The sequence below is a fragment of the Bradysia coprophila genome, assembly GCF_014529535.1.
Source record: "Bradysia coprophila strain Holo2 chromosome X unlocalized genomic scaffold, BU_Bcop_v1 contig_79, whole genome shotgun sequence".
NCBI classification, from domain to species: domain Eukaryota; kingdom Metazoa; phylum Arthropoda; class Insecta; order Diptera; family Sciaridae; genus Bradysia; species Bradysia coprophila.
The window spans coordinates 1,940,988-1,965,605 of NW_023503370.1; the positions used below are offsets into that span (position 1 = coordinate 1,940,988).

Below are 24,618 nucleotides of genomic sequence, written 5' to 3' on the forward strand. Positions count from 1 at the left end.
TTTTAGTTTCATTCAAATGACAGCTTTTAAATGGAGATATAAAATCAAGCAGACATTTTTCAGATATTCTGTTTACACTTTTGTTCTACAGAATAATAATCTACATCAATTAAAAATGAAATATTTAAACTTCACACTGTCTATTTCGTTTATGCAGAAGAAAATGTCTGCTCTCAAAAATAAATCGTCAACCATTGCAAGATATCATCACTTCTCAACGAGCTTTTTAATTCCATTTTTATATCAGCTTTAAAAAAATGTTACCAAAAAATAATCCGCTAATCTCTACCATACATATTAGCTTAAAGTTTTTAGTTTAGTTTGCATTCTATAACCCGAACACTTGTATGGGTACAGATGCAATAAAAAAAATGGAAAATGAAACAGGCACACACACAAAGAGAGAAAGGCGAAAAAACTTGTTTATAATAAAAATTCCACCCATTTTTATGGCATTCATTTAAGCTTTTAACTTTTTTTTAATGGTTTATGCTTAACATTATGTGAATTGTGTACATACATTGTGAAACAATAGCGAAATATAATGCTTTGAACGAGGCACATAATAAATAACATTAAAAAAAATTAAAAATCGACAAATAAATACAAAAAATCCGAAATAGTTATTTGTTTACCATGAGGATAAAATTGGAAATTGCCACAAAAGCAAAAGTATGCAGCCAGAGTGAATCGAGCGTCCTCCCTCACTTTTCGTGCACATAACTGCGAAAATTCGTTTATGTTCGCGAAAAAACAAGTTTAACAAACAAAAAAAAAACTGACAGTTCAGGTCATAAAATGTTTGTTTTGTTCCATCTCTATTTTGTGAAAAAGAGAGCGGGAACAAAACAATCATTTTCTTCACCGAATTCTCCGGGCAACTGGTATATGACATTTTCGAGTAGCGAAAAAGCATTTAAAGCATTCTAAAAAACCAACGAAACTTTTTCTTTTTTGTCACTAAGTGGACAAAAGGAGAATTTGCACAACGCAAACATCAAAAATATTTATCAACATAGTAAATATGCAATTCGTATATATATATATATATATAAAACCCATCAGAAATTGCCATCAAATAATGCTAAACTCATTCACTTGTATAGTTTTTTTTCCTCCTTTCTTGCCTCAAGCTTAAAAAAACTGTAGAACTGCATAGATAAGAGAAATAAATTAATAAAACTTGGACGAATATTCGCTTTATACATAAGGCAAAAATTTTTCCAACATTTTATAAAGAATTTTCCCTTCATTGTTTTTTACACTTTAATGATTAACCTACATATTTTACAGAAAACATTTTCAAGTTTTAATTACTATTGTGTGCTTTGCTTTAAAGTTGATTTAGAAGTGAAGACTATAAGACGGAAGTTGTTTTTTATTATCTAAAAGGGTTGATTACTTGGTTCGTGCAGTTGAAACAAAAATTAAAAGTTGTAGAAGTTGAGATTTTATATGACAAAATTACAATATTAACTTTACTTCTTAAGTAACGAAAATGTAAGCAAATGAACGAAATGCTTGACTGTATTTCTATTAAAATAAATTGCCAGCGAGGGGTGCTCACTTCAGTAAATCACCAGTACATCACGGGAAATCAAGAAAATAAAAAAATTATTTTAGATTATAATTCACATCAATAGATTGTATCCCTAACTGTATGTTCGTCTGTATTCAGGTGCTAGAGAAAATTCCCAAATAAGGTAGCAGACCGTGCTTTCCACATGTGCTTGGCACATCATTTGCTTATTGTATTTTGATATCAAACGGTCTTTATTGTGAAGATTGTAAATTTTTTCATTTAAATTTAATATTTCGATCGAGAGTTGCGCTAGGGAGTGTGTGATTTGTGTGAAACGTAATACCGCAAATCACAGTTACCTTTTTCTTCCACAAATCACAGTCAATTACCTTATGAAGCTTGTATTTATCTATGCAAATAAACCGATGTCATTAGTTGCTCAATTAAGATGTTAGTGACAGAATCTATTTGTGATAGCTTATGAAACTTGTGTTAGGTGTGTGTATGCATTGCCGGACTACTGGCTGGAAAGCAACCATCCAAATCATATGTAGAAAACTTATAAATTAAAAATGTTCATACAAAAATGCAAAAGACCCTTCTAGAATTTGAGTGTCGGGTAAAAGTTCTCGGAAATGATTTTTCCATTGTTATTGGAGTTGGCATCATTAAGAGCGGAGTAGATATATTTCTGCTGTTATTACACAAAATAGCGTAAGCTGTTCGGATGCACGAATAATCGGTGTGAAAATTTTTAGAACTGATCATAGGAGATTACTAATTTGTTACAATGGCAATACCATACTGCCACACATATTTAAAATTTATCCACGGAATTGTGTGCGCATATTTCGAGATAGGAATTTCGAAAAAGCCAGTAAAACCGTGCATTCCGTGAATATCAATTTTTTCGATAAATTTCCGCGACCTGTACCTAGGGTCGCATCAAAATCGAAGAGTATCAAACAAAAGGAAATGCTTGAGGAAATGTCACACCATTGGTGTATCTTGTAGTTGTACAGTTAGGGTAAGAAACTACATCTCCTACATCGTGCTATGAAACTTAATCAGTCCGTAAACAGAAAAGTAATCATCCACTGCTATTTTGTAAATAGCTTGAATGAAGTGAAGCTGCATAGAACGAAATGTAACAAAATGTCCTTGTCAACCGAACGTTAAAACGCTCACACTCCTGTATACATTGTCTCGTTTCCACATTATCATATCGTTACAATGGCATTAAGTATCATGTTACCGGAGTTGTACAGAGTTGTCCTTTTTTTTTTAAACAAAACGAAATATCAATAGAAAATTAGCTCTTCGTTAAGAAGAGGTCCGTACGCTCTGTTCCATTCCATTTTCCTGTTAGTTAGCTGTTTTAACACATCCTCACTTTAAATATTCATACAACTGGCGTTACTTATTCATGCAAATACATAACATTTAGAAGTGATAACTTTCGCATTACATGGTAAAACCCAATTTTGTTTAGATAGACCTTTAAATGTGACTATTGCGATATGTTGCTCCCAACGGAACTGTAACGCCACTAACTCATTCTGTGCCACCATATAATATCAAGTCACAAAACTAAAACTGCATTAAAAACGAAATTACATGGGAGTTCGTATAAAATTTATAATCCCCGATTTATAATGGTTTTCAAAACAGAATTATGAAAGGCAAAACTGACTTAATTATGTGATGTATATCCAAATTTAACAAAATTAGTTGTTGTTAATATTGTTTTAAGTTTTACGAAAATTATGTGATGTCGACTCTTTTAGGACTTGTTGTTGGTGTAGTGGTGGTGGAGGTTGTTGTTGCCGCTGTTATGATAGTGAAAAAGGAATTCAGTTTAATTTATTGAATATAATCTCTAGCGGCATTTGCATTAACATAGTATTAGAGAAGGTTCCAATTTAATGATACTCAGACGAAATTCAATTGAACCATTTGAGGTACATATACTTATACAGGCATTCGGTACTATCATCGAATGAATCCCGTTTAAATTGATTTATAAAACTTTATTATGTAAAACGAAGAAAGGTAGAGAGATAGTTCAGACAATCTTAGATACGATCTGCACGAAAAAAACACTAAAATTTTCTTCAGGCAAACATTGGCATGCCACTGCTGTCACTCATTCCTATGTCATTTTATCTTTCAGAGCTTATGGCAATGACACCTTTACGTTACATTTGGATCATGGTCGTGGATTCGGTAAGCCATTTCATGATGAACTGTCAATCTTAGCTCCAATGCTGCAGTGCTGCGTGATACGATTATCCACCTTGCATACACTTCTCAAGTAAGTTGTTCGTTTGCTGGTTGCTTTTTTTTCACAATTTTCTGGTTTCGCCATTAATCTTAACGCTGTCAAGCCAAATCATGCTAACTTTTGCCCTTGACAACAGATTTCACAATGGAGAAAAAACTCTGGCCGAAGCCATGCGAGATTCCATGTCAGTTGATCCGATAGCGCCCGTTCTATGGGAACCGCATCTCGAGGCATTAGACCGACGTGTGATAATCATATTACAAGGCGTACGTGATTGTCTTAAGAAAAATATTGCAAAAGATGTTGTTGTTTCAGACAACACTAGCTGGTCTTAGCGATAGTCCTCATTAAGATAACTCTATCAGGGGTAGTGCTTGGCATTGACGCATAGACGTTCCATTTTGATTCGATGTAACTATGGTGTTGTAGTTTAAAAACGATACACGTCATTCATTTATGTCGCAATCATTTTTAAACTAGAATAATTCCATCAACATCAACGAAGTGAAATTCGAATTCTATGCATCAATGCCACCACAGTCAGTAGTGGATGGTAGCACTGAACCTGCTAGTTTTATTTTTTACTTATAGAATTACCAAAACCAAAATGTTAAAAATGTTTAAACAAATTTAGGACTTAAAACATGCGCAACACAACGTTGACCGTCAAGACAACGTAGAATTGTGTAAAACCGTTGACTATAACTCTGACTGTGAGAAGTAAAGAAAAAATTCATTTTTTCCAGATTCTTTCCAAATCTTCCATAAAACACATTATGTAGCGATTTGCACATGATACGAACACATAGTCCCCTGAACTAAGCTTCGAAAATTGAAAATCGTCCGACTTCAAACATTTTAAACAAAATGTTCGGCGCTCGAGGTTCCGCTGTCGATAACAGAATGATCGATCAGTCGTATCTAAATGGTTAGTGAACGTTGTTGTGAACAATTAAGGTGAAGAGCAATCACATTGCCCATTTCTAGTTTTTAGACAACGACTTTCACTACATAATTTAAAAAAAAAATCTCTGTGGTATCTGCTTCTACCGGTAAAGGCAAACTTTAACGAAATATTTATTTCAATTTTTAGGTATAAAGTAAAACTTGAAGTTTATATCCACTTTTTGCATAGATAAAATAGTTTTCCCGAAACGATTCCGTTCAGAAAAAAAAATCGAAAATGCAACTAACTTTTTTTTAATTGCTTTATGCATTGTTTACAAATATTTCGCGTTTATAAAAATGCATTCAAATTTCAAATATTTATTTTGATGTTATAGCATATCCTGTATGCATATCAGTGCCTCATACGGCCTGAAGCCTAATTTCATATTTTATTACAGTAGACGATACGAAAAACAATTTGTTCTACGACTTCTATTTTCGAGCACTTGAAGGGTCCTAGTCTAGTATCTCAGTTGTTAGGTAAAGCGTTTTTTTGGTTGAACAATGAACTCATACCTAGGTCCGTTAGTTGTTCGATGGCCCGGTTCGTTTTTCAATCAACTTTGCTTCAGTTATCCAATGGATGTGCTACCGTAATAACATCCAATTTTCCCATTTCTTGGAAGCATGGCATACTTTGTGAATGACCCCACTAGAACAAAATTTTTAACTCCCAAGGACCATGATAAAGTTGTATAGAATTTCTCATGTTTAATTAAATGTTGGATGATGTAAATGATGTCATTGCGTTCTAATTTTTCACGTTGTAGCGTTTGATGTTTTAATGTCATCTTAAAGGATCAAATCTTTTCCAATTACTGACCTCACCATCCAGTCACACCTTCAGTGCAGAGTTATAACAATCGTTTATGAATAGAATTTTTGATGGTAAAAATTTGTTTATCTAGTGCCAAATTATAAAAAATTTAATGGAAATGTTTTCAAATAAAATATAGAAAAATGAATACGAACATCTATATTATTATACATTATGTTTCGTCGTGTTTATGTTTTCGGTTTGAAAAAAAAAAAAAAAAATTGAAATGAAATCTACAATATATTTTATTAAAAATTTACTAAAGATGTTGTGTAATGATAAATTTCACTATATTTATAATGTGCGTAGCTAAAATTGTAATTACTTATTACTGTTGTGGAATTACCATTATTGACATCCATTCGATGTAAGCGAATACAGTTCATTCCACGGATCAGCGTCGTCGGCTTCTGTCAAAGTACAGTGAGTTTAATGATTAGATGTATTGTTTGTCTAGGCGATCATCTAATATGATAAACAGTTTACGAGCATATGCATCTTATTCTAAAATTTACTGCATTAATGGCGTAGACATATTTGCTGTAATGTCGACCTCACATGTGGAATTGATAGAATGAATTCGATTAAAATCGATGAACGTTATGCTTCCATAACAGTATCCTAATACTTTATTTGTTCATTTAAAAAAAAAAGAAAGAAAAGAAAATCAAGGACAAAATCAAAATAAAAAATAGAAACAATATTTGTTAAATTTTAAATTGCATATAAAGTAAAAGGCTTCCATTGCCAAAGGTCCTATACATTAAGTACCTAAGCTGTATAAGAATTTTTAAGTGGCAAATTTTCATTAAGTTTTGTTCAAATAATTTATATTGCAAATGTTGATTGTTTGGTTAAATAATTTTAATATATTTTGTTATTTAATTTCTCACAGATTGTTTCGTTGTCGTTGAATGTTTTTCCATCATCTTTTGTCCATACAACTATCTTACTTTTGTACGCTGAAAGAATAGCAGAGACGTTATTTGAAGCTCGTATATCCACCTACTACACAAGTTCTCCCTTTTGTCTATTTCTTTCAAAATTCATCGTTACCATTATTACAGCGCATAGAAGTTGCTCAATCCAACCAATACATCAAAATTTTGACCAACCACAATTACTTCAGCATCGTGACCGAAAGTCAGTAATTTGAGATGTTTTCTCTTGTACTCTGCCTTTGGGCGGGTCCGGATGGCACGACTAACAGACTGTTCAAAAAAAAAATCGCGTCATCACCACTAAAGTGTATGTCGAGGAGGGAAAGGACGTCTTCAAACCTAGAAATTCATATTATTAGTTACATCGAATATTATTGTCAATTTCTTACTTTCTATTCTAAGAAATGAACAGCGGACGTCAATGAAATTTAGATAGAGATTTGCTTAAGTTTGGACTTGCTCAAGCAAATTCCTATCTAAATTTCATTGACGTCCACTGTATTTTCTAAGCTCGAAATTGATTGTTTAGATGCGTTGTTTGTAACTTCTGAATAAGTCAATCTTGGTGCACATATAACTGAAGTCTATTATCGTGCTTTTTCACAACACACAAGTCATGAAACTTCGTCAATTTTTACGAAAGGAGAACCTGCATAAAACTGTTTAACCGAAAGACCGTGACAGGATGTCTTGATGTTCTGATGGAGGGCATGGAACCAATGACTTTGATTTATTCCTGTCGGTCAAAATATCAAAATCCTATGGAGATTGGAGATGTGACGCGACACAATTTCATAGAGTTATTTCGGGCAGTTCTTATCTGTTAGTGTAGTTCAGATATTAACTACACTTAACAATATTGGACTGAATGGCAATTGTCTTCATCTTCACTACTTCAATAGATGAGACCTTTTATCACGCAAATGAACTTTGTACGCGTCATCATTGTAGATTGAAGTTTATGACTTTTATTGTTTGAGGACTAAATGTAAGTCGTTATCCTTGTTACAGATACAAACAAGACAATGTTTAGCAAAATTACAAAGTATACCATCGATTATTTGTCACAGGTTTAACGCAACACACAATATTGCATTCACAATGTTCCATCGTATTGTATTATGGAATTAATTTTGTTGCCTGATTTACTAAACCATTTCTTATTGTTGTACGAATCATGGCGTCCTGTAATTATGTTCTACTGTGTAGTTTGTTGCACTATGCACTATACAACATACATACCAGGTATATGGTTAGTTGTTAGTCAAAGTGTGTATTTATAATGTGCACAGGCTTTCTAAAGCGCTCAATTAAAGACTGGAATTGTGATTCAACTCTGAATTTTCAACGTCATTATTTCACATTAATTTTAGGGTCTTTGAATAAGAGAACGTTACATTACAAGCACCTGACGGTATTGGAAATCAAAGTCGATAGAAGTGGTGGTAGTTGGTTGAATGGAGTGATAAAAACGTAACACTTAGCGTCGTCAAAATTTGTAATGGATCTTACCCGCTGCGATTTCCCAAGCAAATTCTCTAGTAAGTAATAAGCCATTTTCGACCCTAGGGAAATCGAAAGCTCGTAAAATACAATGAATTCTAAAAATTATTCCACGCTGAGATTTTCAGACGAATTCTTATCAATACAAAAAACTAATTGCGCTGTGAACTTATGCGAGTGCTTTACGAACAGTCCCAACTTTGAAAACAAATGAAATTCTTTAAAGAGGAAAATTTTAACCTAGACAACTGAAAATACTGTAGTTTTCATTCCTTGTTTGAGATGGTTACTATAGCACCCAAACAATAAAACACAGGAGATTGCAGCGAGTCTGACACGTTTTCATATTTAGTTGAATCGGAAAAAATATGGTGATAGAAGATAAGTAGGAAGATCTACGCTTCACGTAATTTCTCTATTTATCGCCTTCGATTAACTCCGACGGGAATTGAGCTAGTGATTCACTAGTAGAGAACAATGTAACTATAAAGTATATGTAACTGTTTAATCAATTTTGTTGCCATTCGTGCCGATTTTGACGGCTTTAATTTGAAAATCCCTACAATAAGTCGTCGGCTATTCTGCAATTTTATTTTACGTCTTTTTACAAAGCACCGAGTAATTAGAGACCGGAAATGAATGGTTATTGGTGGTGCTTGTCTGATCAACGATTTGTACAATTACAAGATAAGTTTTTTAAAAAAATGTCCTACAGAGGTATCCGTATCAGTTCAAGTTTACAAACACCGACCGTACAACAGTGAAAATTGTCGCAAGTTGTTCCTGATAAATAGTTTGTTTATGGTAGGTAAATATATAGTTTCATTGCAGTGATAACTTGCTACGTACAGTGGCATAATGAAGCTAATATTGTAATACCTAATAAAGCTTGATTGTATCAGACCCTGGCTTACGTGCCAGAAACACGAAGAAAATGTATGGAAATTTCGATGAAAACAAATTCCCACGATATTCTACTTTTAAGTAATGACAATACGGAGTCACTGCAATTCGAAACAAATTGTTTTGAGGTGCACACAATGTACACTGACATCAATTAATGCATTGAAATTGATGTCATTGTTGAAGGAACTTGTTTGATGACAAGATACAAGAGCCCTTTAGTTCAGTATAGTGATTTCAGATGTTTTTCTTCAAAATGTCATCGCTTTGGAATTATTTTAGATTTCTCTGTTGGGTACGCAGTTCGCACTCTTTTTTGATTCAGACTAGCAACTAACCAGTGGTATCCCATTTTCGATGTGTGTCTCCACGTTCTCTATGACACTATTACAAGCAAATGTAAAAACAAATTGCGTTATTTTAATCATTGTTGTAACAAAAAAAAATCTTGTTCGATACACATAGCGAAAGGCATCTAATGTAACACACAACGTCATTTCATTCCGTCTATCGAAAGTAGCTATTATTGCTTGAGATGCGTGAGAAATTCTTTGCAATTGTGTCCTAGTCTCATCGTCATTTCCGGTGGAATAGGAGTAGGAATAGAGATTCAAACATAACGTAATTTTTAGGATATCTGAACAAAGACAGACACCACCACCGTCTACAAAGATATTTATTCACATTGTGCAATCACGTAAAGCACAGTACGTCCGTGCTTCAAATCTTTTATTTTGAAACCCAATTCGGGTCGGGTTATAACCTCCCCACCACGGAAGCATGGACGTAATATGCTGTTTCAACAGCATTAAATACGAGTGGGGTCGTGTTTTGCTAGAAATTTGCCGGGTCGGGTATTGCAATGATGTCGGTCCGCACAACTTAACTATTTCTATTACTGAACGTACGAGTTTGAGTGGCCATTTCGATATTCATATTTAATCAGTTAAATTGAAACTTTAATTTGTATTGCTATAGCGACAAAGAAAATTGCGAAATAGTAACTGCTATAAACGACGTTCCAAATGTGAAAGAAGGACGAGGACAGCAATAAAATTACTATAATTAGATAAGAAAATTTTGCGCAAGAAATTCTTAATTGATGGTAAAGAAAGTTCAGCGACGCAATTTTATATATTTTTTCCTGTCTTAAATACAATTTCGTATCGCTATGACTTTATATTCTTCGTTTGAATATCTGCGTTAATTTCTTTTAATCTTCTTTAAGTAATTAAACCAAATTAACCTCGAGATTTATTTAAATGATAAATAAATTAAATCAGTGGAGCAAATCCAAAAATAACGCAATCAGAATACAGCCTTATTCTCGAGTTGATCATACAGATTTCTTCCATACATTTATTATGCTTTAAGACGTAACCACAACATACGTACTCAAAGACTCAGGTGGGAAATATTACAATTTTACGGGAAATGATTCAATTTTGATATGGTAAGGGTATTCCCGACCTAAGTTTTCATTTTTATACTCGAGTATAAATTTCGACAACAACGTTGTCTTCTTTTCCGTAGTCATTTGTGTATTTTGTACTACCTTATTCCTTGTCTAGGATTATGGGCCTGTTGGAGCGTACAAAATATCTCCAGGAAATGAGAGAGAAATTACAAAACAACGATCTTTATTCAACGGTTGGTTCTCAACGAATGAAAAGTTCGAACACAATCAAATAAAACTTGGTTAATCGATATACAAAGTTATGAGATTCTTGAGTTACTTCCAACACGTATGAACATATCGTATTTTCTCATCCTAAAAAGCGATGGGTTCAGGTCGTGCCTCCGTGTGTTTTCTTAATATGTCGCAAATTAATTACTTTGAAACCCTGAGATAATGCGGCACAAAATGCAATTTGTGTGACCAGGGGCGGTATTACGACATGAGATTTCTATATTATAATCTCTCCTCCTTTTAGATTCTACTGTTGCTTTGCTATTTCAAGCAAGATGTCGTTGCAATAACTCGGTATAATGTCAACAGTAAAATAAATAATTTTCTTTACTCGACAGATTTTAGTATATAATATAATGCCAGCGTATAGCACATGATCTCAGCACTCCACTACAATAATTGATATTCCCATCGGCCCAATATTAGCGTCACGATCTTCGAATCCTACAGAGAACCCTAACCTCAACTCTGTAATCAAAAATTGAAACTATTGAGCGCCCTTTTTTTTTGTTTCGAACAACAAAAACGTTAAATTTCTCAAGGTTCTGAAAGAACCAGGTTAAAACAACTCTGAGTTGATCACGAAGGCGGTGACACACAAATTGAGACAACTCTGAGTTGATCACGAAGGCGGTGACAGATTGAGTTCAGCGGCTACGAAGTTTATATGAAAAAGGCAACGTAACAAAAAGGAAATTCCGAATTTTCCTTAAAAACATTTTCTTCAAGTTGGTTTCACACACAATCTGTACTGAGGGCGTTTATCGATTTCGGTGTCACCCGCCTTCGTGGGTGTCTTAACCTGGTTCTTACAGAACCTTGAAATTTCTTAGACTTCTTCCAAAACCGTAAAAACCACTAAAAAATTTGGGCTTGTTTTCAAACGAGAACATGAAGTCCTAATTTTCGCTGCACATACTTTCAGGCTAGGTTTTCTGTGGATGATTTTTGACAATTCGAATAACTTTGGACTTGATCGATTGTTGGTAGCCACCGGTATTCTGTCCCTACTAGTGTCATTCATCTGTACATAGGTGACCCTCGTCATCAACTACCTTAGGTTTGTCGTACAGCGCACCACTGATCTCAAAGTAGAACCATAATCAGTGAAACTAGTTAAATAATGATCTAGCCCCGAACCCTTCATGGGTTGTTAAGGCAGATTATTATTATTTATCTACCTAAGTGAAATAATAGCAGTGAAAAAGTGCTATTATTTCGCCGTCGGTAGATAGAATAGCGTATTCACTTCTGTCCACATGTTTATTTAGACACTTGGGGTTATAACATTCGCCTTCGGCTCATGCAATAACTCCCCAAGTGTCTAAATAAACATGTGGACAGAGGTGAATAATCTACTATTATTACCAGGGACCAGGGTGTAAACATATTCACGAGCGTATTCAATAATATTATCGGCAAAAATGATAATCATTTGAGATTGGCTTTAAATATTTTAATTTTAATGAAAGATTAGTGTGAGCGATTAATATTGGTTGGATAATAATGATAATAATCCAATTTCCTCTGGATTCTGCATACCACACTACAAGTGATAATGTTTAATTAAATATTCACTTAAAGCGCCCCCGATATTAACGATTCAATTATAGCACATTATGTTGTCCAACTATTAGCCGGAAACATAAGGCAATCAATTAACCATAATAAAAAAGAGCTTTACTACGTGAACTATATGCATCACGAGAGCGGGGGGCGAAAACAAAATATAAGTTAAAATTTAATAAATATCCGGTTCAGTGTTATAACATCCGCATTATATGAGAGTTGCATTTACGATACGCGCAATTTAATATTTAAGGCCATAAAATATAGTATATGCGGACACCGTAGTTATATTTGTTGGTTTTATTCTCTATCCGCTGCGTTTACCTTCTACGTACGTGGATTGCACACATTTTGAACTTGATGTCAACAATCGATATACATGTGAGATATTAACTCAAAACATTTTGCAAACTTTCCTAGGTTGAACCATTGCATACCAAATTCGATTCTCGTATTTTACAACATGTCATGCAAGTTTTATGTTTGACAACAGACAACAGCTATTAACCGGAACTGAAATTTCAAAAGCTTTTGATATTTATGGATTGTATTACTTAAAGTATAGAAATTTGATTTTGTGCGGGAGTGTATAGCTTGACATTGTATAAGCATCAGCTCCCATGTCACACTATATATAGACGGAGCATCACTTCCAAAATAAAAAGTGGCTTTTTTGATATGATTATCAGGTATAGCATCACACAAATAATAGAACTTACAGGAGATGTGTGCATTTTAGACTTCACTTAGAGTGAGCTATACGTTCGAAACTCGTCTCAAAATGATAGACGACATATTTATTACATAAAAACAGATCCATTACATATCGATATCCATTACCTTCGTCGGTGTGAAACTGAAAATAGCAGTGCGGTAGTAGCGAAGAAAGGCAGCTAATTAAATTTGAACCGAATTTGGCAGCAGGAATTTACCCGACTATAGAGTACGCTAACATAATGTGATAGTAAACTAGCATAATAGACGCTCCGAATTGAATAATATACCATTTATCGGTGACGGTGTAACTGTATGGATGGGCTGTCCGCTACGAGTTACAATTAACCGAACATGACGATTCTTCTGGGAATTACAACATCCCCGAGAATTATCTTTATTATTCATTGCGAATTGCAATTTCCGCCGAATAACAACAAGTATGTGACCAAATGCGTCAGTAAGTTTATTGTAACAATGGTTTTCGTTTATTTTTTATTTTCAATTTTTGGTTGTAGTCAGCATAAAATTTTGCATGAAACGATACAAAAAATGGATATATTTTTCCATTGGTGCACGGGAAACAAAAAATACTGGGGTAGGTAAAGCAAGGTTGGAATTCAAATGAAAACACAAATCGGAAAACTAACATTTTTGGTGGGATTGTTGAATTGGTGAACTGGGAAATGTTGTCTTGAAATGTCAGTATAGAAGCGGAAACATAACGTCCACCAAACGAATTCAGATGTGCGGTGAAGTATAATTAACTAAGTTGACTAAATGCAACAGCGTAGGTAAGTCTAAGGTATCTATTTCTGACAATTCCGTTTAAAAATTATCCGTAGCAACTGGAACATCTAAATTTTTTAGTCAGTCAACTAACATATAAATATCAAAAACTACAGTCGACATACATGTAAATCATTTTTTTCCCTCTGATGTTGCGAGAAATTACGTAACAATATATATACACTCACCAAAACAATCATTCCCGATTCGGGTAGAATGTGTGAACATATAAACCGATTAAATATATGAGTCCACACGATAACGGATTCAATTACATTTTTGTTTCCGCGGTTTTTATTAACACAAATTGAATTTCAATGTTTTCAGCAAATGCCAAAAAAATACCCACCCACTCGATGCGTTGTTATTAACTACTACAAAGGGGTCATTCACAAAGTACGTTCGCAAAAAATAACGAGTTTCTAACCACTTTTGCGGCACGAAGCCCTGAACAAGGTTCGACAAAAAATGTTTGATTTTCAGCCGCACAATTAGGTGTAGCGGAATCGATAGCATCTACGGCTATATATAGCGAATGTCGATATATAGAGTGGTTGATAACTGCTTTGGGTTGCTTTTCTGATGACACTAATGGTACAAACTAATAGTGAACCTTAAAAACTGTTAGGCGTACGCTTTTGTGAGGCAAGAGAAAGTTGCATATATCCGGTAAGTCTGTCTCCAGGTAACCTGCATTATCTGCTGCAGCTGTATTTTTTGTAAGACTCGGAACAGGTCACGCACTACATGATCTGAAACTGAAATTCAAGACGACCTTAAAATATATCTGAGTCTGAACTGAAATCTGAAAACTGATCTGATTTACCTGAATTTTTTATTAGTTTCAGATTTCTAGTAAATTCAGGTCAGGTAAAAATTTCATTTCAGATTAAGTTCTAATCAGATACAGACTTCAGGTCAACACTAATTTTTTGTAAGGACTCTGTGGTCCAGCTATTGTAGTTTACGTGGAGACAAACTTACAGGTTAAAGCTCATATTTGCAACTCTTTTGTGAATGGCCCCAACACAACTCCTGAAAGGCTCTCCAACAAGGAATTTTACCAGCAAATGACTATGCCAATTGTAAAATTTAATTAATTCTAACGGTAAACATTGGAAAGACCTTGGCAGAGACAAAATTTTGTTGGAATCGCGAAAAAAAAGTCCCAGCCCCATTATAATGCATCATGTTTCCTCGCATGTTTCGCGTTTGTAAAATATTCATAATTCTAAATATTATTAATTTCGCTACATTTCAAAGTAAACAAAAACTTTCATCCACATAATAACATTTCCGAACAATAACACAAAGATTTTCTGTTCAAAATTGCTGCTGTGCTGTAAAATATTTGCAGCAAATTTCCATACACAACCAATAATACAACATTTTAGCGAAAAGTTTTTCAGAATTACACAACATATCTGTTTGTGTATCAGCGTTATATATATAAAGGGAAATAAAAAAAAAGTTTTTTTTATGAGTAATATATAGGCAGCCGAAGTGTATTAAAATTGGAAGTCTGTACTCAATTGAAAATATGTACCAATAGTCTATGCCTCAAGGATATAACCGTTATGCTATTCTCGTTGCCGGGGGCCATTTTTGTGCATTTTATCTTGCATTTTTTTTTTTAAATTAAAGTAAGTCATGTAAATTGTTGTCAAATAAAAAAAAAAAATCTGTATCACGCGGTAAGGCAATTGTCACATGTAAGAAATTGATACATTCACCTCAAAATAGTTGGGAAGAAATTCATGTCTTTGGTTGTTTTCCCTAGATTCCAAGAGTTCCACTTCTGAAAACATGTTTCACATACACTGTGTGTATACAACGACATTCGTGTCACGCTGTGCTCTTGTCTTTCAGCGCCCGATATGCCTCTTGGTAGCGAGTCCGGCCCTGTCATACCTATATATAAAATGTGTGGAATATGTGGAACTAAGATAAACAGAGTGTGGAATGAATATTGGTAAGTATTTTGAGGTGAGTGTATTACCTGAAAGAAGATTCTGTGGCAGCGGCGGGAATTTTGTTTTGAAAAGGTTGTCTTCTCAACCATCCATTCTACTCACGACACATATTTTAAAGGCTTTCAACAGATCTTTAGCGTCGTATATAAGACCTCATAAGTAATTATTTTTCTGCCATATCATAGCACAAACACTCGTAATTCAACCGATGAAAAACTTTTGACACGTGTGTACAATTACTTGGCTCTTGTCATTAAGTAAGAAATTCACATTTCTACTTTTTTTTTAAATCCCCAATCCCCGATCTCGTTCTTCCATTTGCGTTTGTACTTTTTTTTGATGTCGAGAAAATTGCAGCATCGAAATCGATACACAGTCGGAAGCAGTTAAAGCTAATGAAAAACTAGCAATGAAACTAGTTACCCCAAACACACCGACTATAACAGCAAACCTACTTGTAGATTAAATAATTTTTGTTTTTGTTTATATGCCGAGCAAATTTTCAAAGTATCTCAATTTGGTAAGACTTGTGTCTCGTCTATTTACGACGTGTATCTGCAACGATAAGATAATATAATAATAGAGAAAATATACATAACCGTAGACATCCATAATGTTTGTTCAATATCCACGCGTTCCAGAATAGACTATACTCAATTTACCAGGTAATCCCAACGGAACGGATATGCTGTAAATACACAGATGAGGAAAGTTTACTTGTTTTGTTGGGATGAAATCAATATGTTCCCCGTTAGAAAATATATATTTTTCGTATATATCCCACCCCGTACAAGAAGACTTTGATACCCTATCCATTGTACAGATAAACAATATATGATCTGTAACACACAAAAAAAGCGCCCCGGTTGTTGTTTCCTTATGGAAGTATGTACATGAAAAATATATTTACTTGATTATAATACACGAATTTGATGGAAAACAGAGCGTAATAGAAAAAGTTTTCTTCAAAAATAAATCGACTCTAATATGTTACATTTCGTGTATATCTAATATGCAGATATTTTTCGTTTTCATCTTTATCCGTACTTGACTGTATGTTATATCTGGAAATTATCAAATCTGGGAATTTTGTCTCTGTCTACTACCTACATACGTATACAGGATCAACTTATGTGGGATGTATCTAAGCCGTATAAAATTGTTAACATTTTTCCATTATATTCTTACAATGATTGATTATGCATCCCACTTCGATTTCGATAATCATGTAACAATGTATTCGAGGGGTCAATTACTATGGAAGATAATGTCACAAAATAAACGAAAAATGGAAAATCACTTGAAAATGGCAACCTTTGACCTTAGCCTCCATATTAAATGGGAAAATTCTGTCCCATCATTTTTTTCCGACGACATTTACCCCCTCAATTATATTCTCATCCGAAATGGTGCAAACAAAATTTTGTTTTTTTTTCGGTAATTTATTGACGAAAAAGGAAGCGAACAAAATTTTATGTCAGAAAATTCAGTTAAACTAATTTGTTCTTTGGATTTACTAAAAATATATTTGGAGAAAGAAAGAAAGACGTGCTAAATTCCATGTGTCAAAAATAAATTTTTTCAAAAAATATTTTCCCGCGCTGAAAGGAAATTTTTCATACAAAGATATTTTCAGGCGTCAAAAAATTCACACAATACAAAAATGTTTCCTCTGTAAGTCTGAATTCACAGTCATCCGTTTTCATTCATTTTTGCCTTCACAGAGCATATTGTTTGAAATCAAAATTGTCACGTACACGGAGGCAAAACGGAATGAAAATAGATGTCTGTGAGACCACCTTAACCCCCATCACCTGCCGTAATCAGACGAATAAATGTTGACGGGTTTTCGAGCGTTCGTATATTTTCCTCAGAAATCGGTATGCCAATTATTATGAAACTATATAGGACTTATCATCTGGACTCATACCCATAGACTACGTATTTCGAACTTTTAAGACATTTATTTTGATCAGGGTACAGAGATACAAAACAATAAACTATAGATGGGCTAAGTTCTGGTTGATATTCGAATATTCGGAAGTGTGAGTACCGCCACACGCTCCTGCTTTTTTACTTTATTATCACCAAATATTTCGCCAACTATTCGATGGCATTTTCAAAAAGAAAATTTGTTCAGTAAAGACTTTCCCTAGAGTGCCTGGAGACACCATTTCGTTCCGCTGATCTTAAAACTCACCAGTTCACTTTCATAAGATTTCGGTACATTTTTTGTGGGAACAATATACTCGAAGACTTGTCAGGGACAACAGTGTCGAGAGTTTGTGATCTTATTCCGTCCGTTAATAAATTTCATTCGAACGTACGTAACTACCGAGTCACCTCGTCTATTCTCTATTCAGGCTGATCAAGGACTATGATTTGTTTTATCATCAAGTGAAAATTTGGTCCCTGGAAAAGAAGAAATCGTAGAAGTGTAATTGTAGTATGAAGTGTACAAAATGGAAATTGTATTGAGCTCATAATAATGGTGGATAGAATATACAGGACCCATCCATTTACATATTCCTATAGCTAATGCAAGCACAACTTACCCATTGCATTATATTCGAGATAAATAATTAAATTTCAATCATAATTTAATGTGACCCTAAAGATGAACTTGTTCCATAAATATCATTTTCATCTCATCTCAGATCCGGCGAATATTTATACAATATTAATCACATGGGATTAATATCGATGACCCATTGTAACTAAATACATAAAATGAATGATTAAATTTATCACTTTATGCTCCACACAAAACCTATACAGAAATTCTCAAATTACTTTAATGTTTAAGTGCTTTTAATGGGATAATCCATAATTACAAAATACACTTTTCGACAAGAACGATGTATTCGCATTAACCAATCATTATAAAATCTACCGCAAACATCTATGATGAACATTACGAAAATTTTAGTTTTAGTCTCTTGCTAACAAAGTTTTGTTTAATACGAAATTATGCATGTAAATTCACTGAAATTGTCTCATTACCTGTACAACATACACATAGTGAGGTTAGATCCCAATATTATATATGTTATGAAATGGGAATACCGCAAAGACAGAACATCAATTTGCGGTAGGAAGTTATTTGTGTATAAATTGGTAATTACCCGCAGGCTTCAAAGCAACCTAAAAGCTAAGAATTATATTGCGCTATTGTTGATTAACTTTGCTTATATGCGTGAAGAGCCACCATTCTAATATATTACATCTCGATGAATCATCCCTTAAACACATTCATGACACATGTCCGCATTTACCTCGTAAAGACAATAGGCAGCATTACGTAACCTTTATTCTATCAGTTTCGATTGTTATTAGTTCTGGAAAATTAATTTTACCTTCGATGTGTATGAATTAGCAGTTTCCACAATCGTGCAGTTTAAATTCTAATTTAATTGGAGGAGGTGGTGTGACGGCACCTTATAGTCAATTTTCACTTTATCGTCTCCTCGACCGTATTTTCATTAATGGAATTCAATATCTCGGTTTTCGAATATTTTGTATAATACCCTGTGAGGACTGTATGCAAATGTGTGCGTAACTAAGACTGGTTTCTTAACTTTATCCATGCATTGTCAACCTCAAGGTTCCATTCCTTGATTTTCCTTCATAATCAATTAAATGAAAGATACGGTAGATGTCAGTGACATTTAGACATGAATTACAAACAAAACTGCTGGTACGGGTGGAACAGTTACAAGGCAGCGCTTAGTAGTGGTAAAACTGTGTAAACACGTATGAGCATTTTTCTTAGTATGAGTAAACCAGCTGAAGTAAATTCAAGCCTAAATTTGACTGACTCCTCATGTATGACAAACTATTCATAAATTTGTGTGGTGCCAGAATTTCCTTCCCGAATATCGGTCAAATTCACGTGGCTTTGGTTGACATTGATATATTTAAATAACGAGCATATCTTCTCAATCAAATCGCAACCCTCGTTTTTTCGTGAAACGCGCCCGACCTGCCTTTGTTAAGAATTGTGTGTGAGTTAGTAAATGGCAGTGTATGAGAACTCTGAACTGCTTCCGTTTATATCTAATGAGCAAACTGATGTCTTTTAATTTATATATTCTAAGATAAAGAATTCGCAGGTGTGCCGAGTATGCGAGCAACTTTGCATCGTACGATGTACCATACCACTGAAATTGTGTAGAAACTTTGTTAGCTGGAAAATTAGAAATTTCGAAGGAAGAAAATTTTGTAAATGGCTTCAACACAAAATTTACCTGTTCAATTTGAGGTTTTCGAGCGGTTATTAAGACTAGACTTCGAAATTTTGATCATTAAGGGCTTCTATAAAATCAAAAAAATTGAGGAAATTCATCCCGTTAATGTGCTTGCAATAAGCGATGTATTTAGAGAATCTCAATCTGTAGACAAAACTGCGGGAATGTAATTAGACGAATCTATAACATAGATGCAATATCGATGGGAAGAGTTACTCGATATTTGTATCGTGAAGGGAAGGCTACCCGACACTTGTTTCACATAAATTTTGGATTCTACTCCTGTTCATTTTAATTTAAAAACAAAAGTCTCATCATTAACCTAAAGCTAGTGAGCAGACAATAACATACACACAGACATTGTAGTCAAATTTCTGATTATCTCACAAAGTTACAGTTTAGGTTTACAACCATTTCTCTCTTTTTTTTGTTAGAATTTAAAGTATGACTTACAGCTCGGGTGGGTCAGGTCCTTGACTGTATTTTTTAATTTTATTCGTCGCTCATACATAAGAGTAGCGACTCCCTTTATATTTATTCCATTCCACTCTAATAAAGTGCTTAAGGTTTTAGGCAACAAGGGGAAAACAAAGACATTTTTTGTCTAATAAAAAGCGCTCAAACGATAGTGTACTTTCTTTCATCGCAAAATAAAACTCGTCTGAATGACAACTTTCGCTTTTATTTGAAGTAAACTTTACATTCAGTAATGCTTGGCACACTAATTACTGAAATTATTGTGTTATCGACGAAAAAGCTTCTTTTGAGAATTACTTTCAGATCGCTCGACTTCCTCGAATAACTTGTTTTAAGTCGGTTGATAAAGGGTGTCTCCGACGCCAGACATGAGAGCCGTCGATATTAAGCCCCCGAAGTCGAACCTTTTTGATCAAGTCGAGCCGCCAGTCGACGAGATACTGGATGCTGGAAACCTTTTTTTTATACCAACGAGGTAACAAGGAAGAAATTATTCATAAACTAACTCCCTTGTTATCCATCTGCATATTCTTCGTCGACTGAAACAATGATTTTAAAAAACTGGGTAAGAATATTGTGATTTACCTAAAAACTCAATTTCAAGAATTAAATCCTTCGTTGATTAAAGCAGAGATGTTGAACATATGTTATCAATTTACAAACTCAATCTCAAGGATTTTACCAAAGATCTTGAAAATCGGTTACTCTTAGTATCTTTGTATATAAGAGGTATGAATACCTAGCTGAAATTAACGTATACATTTGGGCGTTTCAAATTGTAATTTCACTGATATATTTCTACAAAAATCCTTTTTGATAAATGTAAAATGACCACACCAAATCTGTGACAGATTATCTGTCAGCTTTATCTTTCAATAAGTTTATCTTTCAATAAAAAAATTACTTTGACCAGTTCTGAGAAACGTTGACAGAAATTTTAAAAAACTATTTTTTTTCTCAGAGATGGTTAAACTGTCTGAAAAAAAATCTATTTTTTATTAAAAACTAACAAAATTGTTGTGGTGGTTGTCGCCTTTGCATTTTCCAAAAATGATTTTTGAAGAAATATATCAGCGAAAATACAAAACTTAACAAACGCCCTAATGTAGGCTTTTTAACAAAGCGTCCATGATTCTAAAACATTTTTACCAATGCAGAACGTTTTCAAATAGATCATAGTTAACGTATCGTTACGGACTTTTTAAGTGATTTTTTCGTCGTAAGACCCTGAGTTTCAGTCAACGGAATAAAAAGTTTTGTTTTATACGAAAACAAAAATGTTGCGAGGCGCCTCCATCAGTTTGTAAAAACAGAACTGGTGCATTTAGTTTCCAATAAACTTTGTGCCGCACAGATCCATAAATTTATTTACGTTTTGGTAAAGTCCTCGAAAAATCAAAATGAATTTTAGATAAATGAAAGTGGCCGAAACAATGCAATGCCTGCAGACAGAGATGAAGTATAAATTGAATTTTTCAACAATTTTTTTAAAATTATTATATTTTTTTGGTAGTGTTACTATACCTTCAATGGTTGCTGCGGCTATGTGTCAAACTTTTAACGAGCAGAAACTTTTTTTTTGCATTTAGTGTCACACTGTGGAACAATTTTTCAACTAAAATATTGTAATTAATCAATTAAAAATTGAAAAAACTGGAAAAAACCGCAAAGTTTAGAAAATTCACAAACCATATTCAATAGAGGAAAACAAAATTCTCCCTAAAGCGCATCGAGATTATGAATTTTAGCGAAATGACTAGTTGTTCCAGATTGTAAAAAGTTTTCCACATTTGATCAACCGTACAACGATTCACCAGGAGAAATGATAAAAAAAAAACAAGCAAAAACAAACAAAAAAACTGAGGTAAAACTTGTATAAAATCATTTCAAATGTATTGCTATCAAGTTGGTGAACGATTTAAAAAAAAATGCCATTCGTGGCCACATTTTTCTTTATTCATTTATTTGTTTGGTTCATTCATTTTATTTTCGGTTACCTTTTACTCTACTTAATGTATGTGCATACAAATTGTTAATTCTTTTAATCCCAATGAAAAAGCATGAATATGAAAATGACCCCTTCGAGATACGCTTCAATATGATGGATTATTTCTAAATATTTTCACGATAATTATATTTTCCGTTTTCCCAATTTTTAATACGAAAATGTTGCTACGAACAAAATTCGATGTTGGATGTTATTACAATACACAAAATGATTCCGTGCCAAAACTGCAAACAGGGAACCCTCTCTATGGGTAGTAAATATAGAAGAAAAAAAACAACAACACAGAAATACTATAAAAGGGATAGAAAAGTTGGGTAGGTGTAGCGTTCTTCACGAGCTAATGTTCTGTTTTATACACCTTTTCATATACATAACATTCTATACGTATATGAACTATTATTCATCAATATAACGTAAGTTCATTTTATTCAACTCAAATTTTAGTCACGCAAATGGGGCATCAGTTATAATGTAATTTTCAATGAATGAGGTCTTCAAAGAAACGGAAATTATGGTGGAAGAAGTAAATACATATATTTTTTCTGGACAGTTAAAATATAGTTACTTCGAACTGTATGTATTATTTATATATATGTATATGGCTTGGGTGCCTTATAGAGAGAAGAAAAAAAGGTTCGTAATTTCTTATGTAGTAACGAAGTTATGTTACGGGTAGGTTATTATAAGGAAGTTCACTGGAAGATTGATTTAGTCGGCTATTTTAAATAGATAAGAGATTCTAACGCCTTCGAATGTATAATACGGTTTTTATGCCACAATTCATATACGTATGCATTTGATATAGTGAACAAGGTTATTATGACGCTGATAGTTTTAGGGTCGCAAGTTTGAGGAAGTTTTCAATGAAAATACTGAATTGAAAAGGAGTTGGACTGAGATTGAAAATGGAAATCTCGATGCTGATCAAGTAAATTTTTGGTTGATAATTATTTACTGGAAAAACCTAGCAAGACATAGTGGTAAGACGTACACATAAAGTCAAATTACCTTTTAATTATATATATCTGAAAGCAATAAGCTCTCATTTAATTTTCGATGGTCTGATGGTCGGGCATAATGTTGTGAATCACTAATTCCCTCGACTGATAGTCAGGATCTTACGGATCAATATCTAACTAACTCTATCTCAATATACTAACTTACTTATTAGCCATATTACCCAACTGTTTTTTTTTGGCTGTCTGCATTGCACTCCGCCATTGCTGGCCCATGTAAGTCTGGATGATTTAACTACTCCTACGGCAGTTTCACCCCCAAACAGATCACTCAACTATTTGCTGTTCGTTGCTCTCCAAGCCCTATTTTCCTGGACGGGATCGTAACATTTTACTCTCGAACACATTGAGTGTTTGTTTGTTTGTGAGCGTCCATGTCTCATATCCATACAAAAACCATTGGCCTCACCATTGTTTTATAGAGTTAGAATTTCGTCGCACTGCTCTGAGGATATCTTTTGAACGAGTGTCTTAGTGCATAATAACACTTGTTTCTTATTGACGATCAAACCGAGGTACTTAAGCACCTTTTTTTTATTTAAGGGAGAATGAAATTCTCAACGTTAAATTCGTTTTAATGGAAAATATTGTGGTAATGGTAATAAGAAATGTCCAACGAGTGTCAAATTTACGACCAGAGCGAAGCGAGGGTCGTAATTCACTCGAGTTGCTTCGACATTGTATTCGAGTTTGTTAAATTTGGTTCTGATTTTGAAGCATAGATTTACACTAAACATTCGGTATTTGCTGATGGTTCCGACAGATAATTGTATTAATGTGGTTAAGTTCGATATAATTGCTAAAGAAAACATTTCAAAGAATGTGACCTTTGATGCCAGAGCGAAGTGGAAGCCGTCGGGCCGTATATCACGCAAATTACATTTTTATTGCAATCTTGCATATCTATGCATCATTTTTCAGAGCTCTGTCTAGTCACAACGAGTCACAGTTCCCTTTGCTTACTCTGAAAATTATTTTTGATTGAGTACAAGTACTGTTAAAGTGAAAATAAAACAAATGTGCGATAAAGATCCTTTTCTCTGAATATATTTTTTTGATAATCCAAATTCCTCATAGCTAACGTCATGCAATAAAATTACTAAAATCTAAGAAATTCAGCCAGTCAAGGGACCTGACCGTGACCGTGACATATCAAGAGCTGGTGCCTGTGCACATACGCAGTAGAGTTTGAACGTTGAACCACTGACAGTGGGAGT

General features: G+C 33.9%; 1 protein-coding gene and 1 long non-coding RNA gene across 6 annotated transcripts in view; one reads left to right on the forward strand and one right to left on the reverse strand.

The window, feature by feature from the left end:
• LOC119070472 (extracellular serine/threonine protein CG31145) overlaps positions 1 to 6,251 on the forward strand; it is a 109,067-nt gene extending 102,816 nt beyond the window's left edge. For all 5 annotated transcript variants that reach the window (XM_037174830.1, XM_037174828.1, XM_037174829.1 and 2 more), the window contains 2 exons: positions 3,696 to 3,836; positions 3,943 to 6,251. In XM_037174830.1, the coding sequence (XP_037030725.1) occupies positions 3,696 to 3,836; positions 3,943 to 4,141 (340 nt within the window). In that variant the 3' untranslated portion in view covers positions 4,142 to 6,251. The remainder of the gene's footprint in view (positions 1 to 3,695; positions 3,837 to 3,942) is intronic.
• Positions 5,009 to 22,732, reverse strand: LOC119070473. The gene is made up of 3 exons (XR_005086520.1): positions 22,720 to 22,732; positions 12,524 to 12,533; positions 5,009 to 5,095 (listed from the first exon to the last, which is right to left on the reverse strand). It is a non-coding gene; the product is annotated as an uncharacterized LOC119070473 (long non-coding RNA).
• Between the last annotated feature and the right edge of the window lie 1,886 nt (positions 22,733 to 24,618).